Genomic DNA, 8,965 nt, shown 5'->3' with positions numbered 1-8,965 from the left:
ATAACTGGGCACTAGGAACAGGACACTCACTAATAAAAGCATAGCCTGGAGTCATGTCGGAGAAAAAAAAAAATTCAAGTCACTCAGTGGGTGGATGTATCTGCAAAACAAAAGAAAAGCCCCTTTCCCAGAGCAGGCAGAGAAGTCTCCTGTACAGTTAGAGACAACAGGCTTCTGGGCACGTGGCCAAGGTTCTGGGGATATTTATAACTTGAAGAGGGTGGGAGTCCCTAATAAGCTGCTATATTCTTTTTCCATCACTTCCCTCTCCAAGGCTACGGCGAGCTCAGAGCTCTTCCCCACGCAGAATGCCTGCTATTCCTAGTGCTGGGCTTCCATTGTCTAATTTTCTCATCCTGGCTGGGGAAAGGGAAGGCTGCAAGTCCTTCCGTTCGGAAGAAATCCAGTTGAATGCAGCTTAGCTGCTGGTGGTGTTTCTTGGCTAGCCACTGTGGTCTCAGAGGGATCTTGCCTATGAGCCTGTGGTTTCTGAGCTGCCCGAGTCTTTGGGATCCGCCTAGTTTCTGGGCTTTGCCTGCAAGTCTACGGATTTGAGATCTACCTGCGGGTCTGAGCTATCCCGGATCTGCCCCTAGAGCTCTCTAGAATCTTCCCGAATTCCTGAAGTCTCAAAGAACTCTGCCTGCGGATTTGGAATCTGTTGGGGGGCCTCTCGGATCTTGAAGCCGGCGATCTCGTGGATCTTTTGCGGGCCAGGAGGTAAGTCTGTTAGTTCTCAGCTCGCGTTTTCGGCTTCCTATCTTCAGCCGATCAGGGACTGCTAACATCCTGAGGATCCTCCCGGCTCAGCCTTCAGAGGCCCATCGGTGCCGGAGGCCGCCAAGAACACTCTGAGCAAACCCTCAGGATGATAAATAAGGTCGGCCCTTCCCAGTCTGGGATCTGCCTGGCTCGCTCCTCCTCACCTGCCTTATCCCCCACCCTCGCTGAGGGTTTTGGCTTCCCCTCTGCTAGGCGCAACTCAGCCCCGTCCACCCCCCAAGGGTCGCCCTCTTTAGAAGAACGGGGTCACACTCCCCTATAGGGTTAACAGCGATGGAGTTTGGATACCCCCTGGCCTAGCCGCGGACCGCACTCGCTAGCCCTCCGGTGGCGCGGGGCCTCTTGGGAGTTGCAGTCTGCGTAGCAGCGTGCGAACGCCGCAGGCGCTGCTGGGAGATGTAGTGCGTGGGCGGAGCTCAAAGTTCTATTCTGGCTGCTGAGTCTCCCCTGGGGAGTGGGCGGCTGCCTCTTTCCTCTCGGATCCCGGCTGTCAAATGAGAGCTAATCCCAGTGAAAACCAACACAGGCCAGCGCCTAAATTAGGCCCGACGTCGCAATTAAGGTCATACTCAAGCTTCTAGGGATGTGAAGAGAAGCAGGGCAACTTCCCTGCCTTAATCGGGCTTTTGTCTTCAGTAGAAGAAAGCGGAAGATACTCTGCCCTGGCTAGGAGGAACGCGCTTTTTTCTTCACCCTTTTGTTCTTTTCCCTCCTTGGCTTTTGGCCCCTGCCTGGCCTTTGTACGCCAGAATGGAACTCAAACTCCCGGCAGGCCATAGGAGCAAGCGCAGGCGTAATAGAGGCACCCGGCCATTCTACAAGAGGCCGGCTTAGTGTTCGGCTTCTGATTGGAAGAGCATTTTTCGAGCTTCGCTCGCTGATTGGCTGAGGTAGCTGCCGGAAAGGGCCCAGCCTCGAGATGGAAGAGCAGAGGCGTTCTGTGGGCTGGGCTGAGAGCCTCCTCCCTGAGACGGCAGCGGCTTGACCTCCGGCCCGGCAGGGGCTGAGCCAGGGAGCTGTCCTAGTAAATTCTGGCATTGCCTCCACCCCTTGGTGGCGGAGACACAGAGAGCGGGTAACGCTCTAGGGTCAGGGAGGAGAGTGACCCTGCCTAGGTCCAGGGCCCTCCCCAGCCGCCTGGCGGCCAAAACTCCAGCCCTGGGGAGTGGGCAGGGCCTGTTTTCTGTGCCTCACGCCCTGCTTTTCGCCTCCTTTAGTGCTGTCTGCTAGCTGCTTTTCCTGCTCTCTCTCCTGGGAGGCGAATCCTTGAGCCCGAGATGGCAGCCACCCTGCTCATGGCTGGGTCGCAGGTAAGCCGGGGGTGGCTTCGCGGACCCTGCCTCTGCTTACCCACCTGGTCCCGGCATTTCTTTGCTCTGCAAATACCTGTGGGAAATTTCCAGGGATTAGTAATTAGCTCGTTTAGGTATTCTGCCTCCAGGGACCCAGTACCGGACCTGTTTAGCCACAAACAAGCATTTATTGAACACCTGCTGTATGCTTTTAAATACCGGGGAGAGAAAAGATGGATGAAACGGACCCTTCCCGTTTGCTCACGATTTGTAGGGAGACAGATGCATCCGGTTAACCATGATACAACGTGATAAGAGCTCTATTTTCTGTAGGAACAAAGTACCGTGGTGTGAGAACGAAGGAGTGGGAGGTGATTAATTTTATCCGAAGGGTCCAAAGGAGGAGTAGAGCAGAGCAGAGGGATGAGGGGAGAGGAGGACGGCACTCAAGGATAGTTGGTACTGGAACAGGGTATGAGAGAATAACAGGATTTCCAGAGGAGGAGGGCCCAACTCTTACATTTATAATTTATTTCGCTTTGTACATTCTTTTCTTAAAACCCTTTGTCACTTCAATATTTGTCAATTAAAGATTTTCCTCATCTGGGAATAAAAAGGATAGTAGGAATTCTCTAGTTTGAGAAAGATATTCCAGGAAAGGAGGAATATTGTGAGTAAAGTTATGGAGCAATGTAGATGCTAGGTGTGTTCTGAGCAATGTACAGCTGGAGGATTAGGTTCTGGTGTGGGGCAGGGCTACCTGGCCATTCCACCAGAGCAATTAGCTTGCAATTGCTCTCTTCTTTACTGTATCTTTTTAGCTTGCTTATTTCTTCTTTGGACTCAACAAAGCAGACTTAATACCATTTTCCTCCTCAACAGTTCTAGCCATGTCTGTAATTTCAAGGAGAAAAACTGGTACGAACCTCCGAGATACCAAATAATAAGGAGCATTGTGTGATTTCAGGCACCAGTGACATTTGAAGATATGGCCATGTACCTCACCCGGGAAGAATGGAGACCTCTGGACCCTACACAAAGGGACCTTTACAGGGATGTTATGCAGGAGAATTATGGAAATGTTGTCTCATTAGGTAAGTAGGGATTCTCTTCTGTTCTTCACCCCACGTTTTTGAGACTGTGTCAAAAATGGCTTACCTCTTTCAACACAACGTAGTTATTTGATTTTTAAAGCACTTCAGTGGATATTGGCTTGAGTTGAGTCCTCAGACAAATCTTTTGAGTGTGGGAACATTAGGGTCATGTTATTTAAAAAAAAAATGTTTCTGCACATTTTAGAAACATTTAGATTTATTGTGCCGTGAGTCATTGACCATTTTCCAGCCTGTTTATACAGATCACTGACCAAACAGGTCTGACATATGGTGCTTGCCAGGATATAAATGCCCCCATAAATGGTGCTTTTACTAGAAGATGAGAGGGTTCTGACCCAGGTTCATATGAGGGCAGAAGCCACCTTTCTGTGTTTATTTTGGCTTCAGAGTCCTAGCTTTGCCTTACATCCTTTATCTAGAGCAGGTGCTTGTGTAGAGATGTTTCAGAGTTGATCATAGATTTTGAGTATGTCAAATGTTGTTCCAGGGAAATCCTGAACCAAATGAGATTACAAATTATATTAGCAAGGGAAGCTAATTTTTTGATGATCAGCAAACCTGTCTTTTCTCTTAGCTATCTTTTGATCTGAGTGTAACCAGAGCAAACAGTATATTCTACAGCTCAACAACCTTTAAACTCACTTTGTCTCAACAGAAGTTAGCAATCATGTGTGCTTCACTGGGTCATCTGCCACTCATTAAGGACTAATCTTTTCTTTGAAATCTTTATTCCTATAGCTGTTTCCAGAACAAAAGGCAAATATGAGGGGTTTTCTTTTTAACTTGGGCTCTCTCTGATGTCCCAAGTTTCTTGGATCCTTCCTTTAGAAAAGCAACTAGAAATGAAGTTATATATCCAGATCTATTGCAGTCTGTTACCCAAACATTCCACTTAATCCAACAAAAATAAGAAATGAAAGTCTTAAAGAAATATACATTTACATGTCTATGGTTCAGTCCAAGGAGCACTTAAGGATGGAAGCATGGAAGCACCAAAAACAAAACAAAACAAAAAAAGAACAGCAAGTTCTTTGCCCAAGTAAGTTTGAGAGTGGGTTAAATAATGTTTACAGGGCTTATTTATGTCAAGACTCTTTAGAACCTTTAACCTGTTATCGGACATTGTGAATTTATTTCTAAGAATATGTTGCACACATTATTTATCAAACTAATTTATCCATGAACGGTTTTCTCCCAGCGCATACCTAGTAACCTCTTTCTGAAGAGTGTACTAAGAAACACAACCTGAAAAATGCAGTGTCTGGTAGAAAGTTTTTTTTACACAGTGGTTGTATATTTTGATTTTCATTTGAAGGCTGTACTTAGTCAAAGCCAAGATTGTTTTAAGCTAGGCATCCTTTTTTGCCTTCTCCAACCTTCCCACCCCTATTTTCATTAAAAGACCACTGGAAAATAGCATTTGGCAGTCATGTTTTTGGTCAGTTAAGACTTGATGTAAATGGATAAAAAATTATTTTTCTCTATGCTAACCTTGAAGGTTTTTACTAAATATTATATAATGGCAATGATGAAGGTTTGATCAGTTAAAAACAAACACATAGACGCACATGCATTCACACATATAATAGGCTCTTGGTTATTAAAGATTCTAATTTAGAGTCTCATGTTCACTGTTTCTGGTTTTCTGCTTTTGAAAAATCAGGAGTATACACAATTTTTATAAAGAACCATAACTACCTTGATACAGAGCATGAACTTTTATCAGGCAGACCTGAATTTGAATCCTGGCTCCATCATTTACTTACTATATGATGCTTGTGGTGGTGTTTTTTTTCAACCACAGTTTACATTCAGTACCATTCAGATGTACAGCAAAGTGGCCAGAAAACCATGCAGTCTGCATAATGGTGCCCCCACTGCCCCAAGCACCCACCTGGCCCAGTACTCAGTTATCTTGACATTATTGACTGTATTCTCTATGCTGCAGGCTGCCTCTCTGTGGCTGTTCTGCAACTATCAATTTGTACTGCTTAATCCCTTCACCTTTCCCACCCAACTTCCCAACCTCCCTCCCCTCTGACAGCTGTTAGTCTGTTCTCTGTATCTATGAGTATGACCTTTTGGATGTCACTTCTCTTAGTCTTGGATTTCTCATTTATAACGTGGAAATCATCATAATTCCTGACAGGGCAGTTGACGTAATTCACGTGCAGGACTGAGCACAATGCCTGGCACACAGTAGATAACTTTTTGTGTGTTTATCAGTACTATTATTATTTTTTTTTACTCTATTACAGATTTTGAGATCAGGAGTGAGAATGAGGTGAATCCAAAGCAAGAGATTAGTGAAGATGTAGAATTTGAGACCGCATCTGAAAGACCTGTTGGGAATACTGAAGAAAACACTGAAAGTGAAGAGGCCTTTGAAAGCAGGGATACATCAGAAAGACAGTGGGGAGATTTAACAGCAGAAGAGTGGGTCAGCTATCCTCTCCAGCAAGTCACGGATCTGCTTGTCCACAAAGAAGTTCACACAGGTATCCGATATCATATATGTTCTCATTGTGGAAAGGCCTTTAGTCAGATCTCAGACCTTAATCGACATCAGAAAACCCACACTGGAGACAGACCTTATAAGTGTTACGAATGTGGAAAGGGCTTTAGTCGGAGCTCACACCTTATTCAGCATCAAAGAACGCACACTGGGGAGAGACCCTATGACTGTAACGAGTGTGGGAAAAGTTTTGGAAGAAGCTCTCATCTCATTCAGCATCAGACAATCCACACTGGAGAAAAGCCCCACAAATGTAACGAGTGTGGGAAAAGTTTCTGCCGGCTCTCTCACCTAATCCAACACCAAAGGACCCACAGTGGCGAGAAACCCTATGAGTGTGAGGAGTGTGGGAAAAGCTTCAGCCGGAGCTCTCACCTCGCTCAGCACCAGAGGACCCACACAGGCGAGAAGCCTTATGAGTGTAATGAATGTGGACGAGGCTTCAGTGAGAGATCCGATCTCATCAAACACTATCGAGTCCACACGGGGGAGAGGCCCTACAAGTGTGATGAGTGTGGGAAGAATTTTAGTCAGAACTCCGACCTCGTGCGCCATCGCAGAGCCCACACGGGAGAAAAGCCGTACCACTGTAATGAATGTGGGGAGAATTTCAGCCGCATCTCACACTTGGTTCAGCACCAGAGAACGCACACCGGGGAAAAGCCATATGAGTGTAACGCTTGTGGGAAAAGCTTCAGCCGGAGCTCTCATCTCATCACACACCAGAAAATTCACACCGGAGAGAAGCCCTACGAGTGCAACGAGTGTTGGCGAAGCTTCGGTGAAAGGTCAGATCTAATTAAACACCAGAGAACCCACACAGGAGAGAAGCCTTACGAGTGTGTGCAGTGTGGAAAAGGTTTCACCCAGAGCTCCAACCTCATCACACATCAAAGAGTTCATACGGGAGAGAAGCCTTATGAATGTACTGAATGCGAGAAGAGTTTCAGCCGGAGCTCAGCTCTTATTAAACATAAGAGAGTTCACACTGACTAAGTCCTATAATTACGACTGAGAAATGATTCATTTGAAGGTACAATTTTATTTGATATTAAAGAGCTCTCTCAAGACTGGGCTGCTTATACCATATTGAATTTCCTTGTTGTAGACCACAATTTTAAACAGTGAAAACAAGCCATTTGAAATTCTGACCCATGGCTTTGGAATGTTATCCCCTCCTCAAAATAGTGATTTTTATTCACTCAGTATTAATGAAGTACTTCATTGAAATCAGTCCCACAAGTAACTGGAACGCTGAAGTCCAGGGGATAAATGCTGATAAATGCTCAGGCCTGGAAAGAGTAAATTTTTAAAAGTTCTTTCTCCTAGCCCTGTCTCAAAAAACAGTGCTAGGGGCAATGTTGGACTGTAATAGGGTGGGCACAGCTGCTTTGGAAAAAGGCAAGAGACCGCCTGAATTGCCACACTTATTCGCTTACCATAGTAGTTGGGCACACACATCTTCCCCTTCAAAGGGCTTTTTCCTTAAGTTACTCATGCACTTGTATCTTTCTGACTTCCTGAGAGCTGGATTCTGCACTGTGAAGGCAATGATCATAACTTTTCTTCTCATTGTTTCTAATTAACTTTTTTAAAGCTTGCATCTTTGTGAAAGCTACCTGAAGATACAGATTGCAAGGAAAAATGAAACAGGTTTGGGGACCAAGGATTCATTAATGGTGGTGATTTTAGCACGTGATGCCCACTGTTGTTATTGCCATTAATCAGAATTTATTAATTTTCTTTGGCAATCCCTGTAGGGAAAATATCTTCAAAGAAAGACAGGACTATAAGTGATGGTGGAGTGTAAGGAGCAAGTGGAATTGACAACTTCAAGGAAGCACAGAGTCCCTTCCCAAGGAACACAGGTCATTTCTGTGTTCTTTCCCTTCTACCCTTTAAGACCAATTCTTCCTATACTGCTAACTCTAGGATTTGATAAGGGCCACATCCCAGTGTTTCTCTTAGCTTGCATAAGGGCATGTGTATGTACAGTAAAATGTGTATTTCTGTGGCTTTTCCAGTAGCAGAAACTGAATTCACACAGAATTAGCATGTTACTGGGTGATGTTGATTGTGTGACAGAACTACAGACATACTCTAATGTGAGGAATGTCCTTTTTATTACTCTTTATGAAGAAAAAATTTAAACATGCTCTAGTGTGCACTCTTATAAGTTCTGTCTTTGTACAGAACTAAGCACTTGTTCATAGTATCAGTCCATTGCGGAATATAACGACTGGACAAACATGTTGATTGCCCTCTTCTCAGACTGAATATCTTCTCTTTGGGCTAGTCACAAGGAATTAATAAACCTATAGGAATGTATTTTCATCCTCTCAGCCTACATATAAGTAAGAAAGAGTTAATGTAAGCCCAGTAAGTGTCTGTTCTCTTATCTCAGCCCAACTAAGAATTAAGAAATATCCCAAATGTTGGTGCTTATACAAGTATTTGGGAGTGTGAGTGGAAGGGAATTGAGCCCAGGAGATGGGACTCAAGTAAGGAATTTCTTTTTTGAGCGTGCCTCAAGTTTTTTCTGTTGTGCTTTATTGTGAGAGTTTTAACATTTGAAAACTACTTTTTCCACAGCTCTTTGGGACTTGGTGTTAAAAGAACCAGTGGTTTCTCTAAAGCAGCATACTGTAGTGAGTTATGACCCACAGCTCTGTGGGGCTAACATGCCCTCCAACATAACAAAAAAACCACTCCACCAAGGAGCTTTTTTTCTGTTGTCACTCCTATTTAAATACAAACTCGGGCAGGGAGCATGTTTTTTGTTCAGTACAAAATCTTGCCAGTTGTGGATATTCATATTTTAATTGTTGAATGACCTTACATGTTCTTGATGACTAAACTCAAATATGTCTTTTACCATATCAGTGTTGCTGATGGTTTTAATGAATATCAAGATTCTGTTTTTGTGAGCTACTAGGGCATCAGCTTTGGAGTGGCCATAGAAGACAGCATCTTCATGACCTAACTGTATTTCACTCCCCTTTTCTTCCCTTGCTTCCCTACTGTCCTGTCCCACCCCCCAACCTGTGCCTGCTGCTGCTTTTGGCATCTAAGTATCCCAGCCATTTCTCCCTACATGTACGCTCCAGCTGGGAAGTTGAAAGGCAAGGGCCAGATCAGCTCTGTCTCCTCTCTTTCTGCCAATTGCTGCCCATTTGTTGAACTTCGTGTGGAAGTTATGCATCGGACTCTCTTTGCTAATGCTTTTTGCATGCCTTCTGCTCCCAAGATGGACTGCTTCT

General features: G+C 44.7%; 1 protein-coding gene across 4 annotated transcripts; it reads left to right on the top strand.

The window, feature by feature from the left end:
* The first annotated feature begins 280 nt into the window (after positions 1 to 280).
* ZNF436 (zinc finger protein 436) lies at positions 281 to 8,073 on the top strand. Of its 4 annotated transcripts, none has more exons than XM_090268771.1 (4): positions 281 to 720; positions 2,001 to 2,093; positions 3,043 to 3,169; positions 5,449 to 8,073. In XM_090268771.1, the coding sequence occupies exons 2-4, from the start codon at positions 2,061 to 2,063 to the stop codon at positions 6,699 to 6,701; spliced, it is 1,413 nt and encodes a 470-aa protein (XP_090124897.1). In that variant the 5' UTR covers positions 281 to 720; positions 2,001 to 2,060; the 3' UTR covers positions 6,702 to 8,073. The 4 variants fall into 4 exon arrangements, with proteins under 4 accessions (XP_090124897.1, XP_090124899.1, XP_090124898.1 ...); XM_090268772.1 differs by lacking the exon at positions 281 to 720 and adding an exon at positions 1,688 to 1,807; XM_090268773.1 differs by lacking the exon at positions 2,001 to 2,093.
* Positions 8,074 to 8,965: the final 892 nt, after the last annotated feature.

This window comes from Furipterus horrens, unplaced genomic scaffold, assembly GCF_987537825.1.
Source record: "Furipterus horrens unplaced genomic scaffold, mFurHor1.1.pri manual_scaffold_3, whole genome shotgun sequence".
NCBI lineage: Eukaryota > Metazoa > Chordata > Mammalia > Chiroptera > Furipteridae > Furipterus > Furipterus horrens.
The sequence above is the reverse complement of the archived record's forward strand: the minus strand, read 5'-3'. Positions and strand labels throughout refer to the sequence as shown.

What these genes read in the sequence shown, in the direction of transcription:
- ZNF436 (XM_090268771.1), top strand. Translation starts at nt 2,061, where the DNA reads ATGGCAGCCACCCTGCTCATGGCTGGGTCGCAG. An exon ending in TGCTCATGGCTGGGTCGCAG is followed by an intron (nt 2,094 to 3,042) that starts GTAAGCCGGGGG and finishes GTGTGATTTCAG; the next exon opens with GCACCAGTGACATTTGAAGA. An exon ending in TGGAAATGTTGTCTCATTAG is followed by an intron (nt 3,170 to 5,448) that starts GTAAGTAGGGAT and finishes ACTCTATTACAG; the next exon opens with ATTTTGAGATCAGGAGTGAG.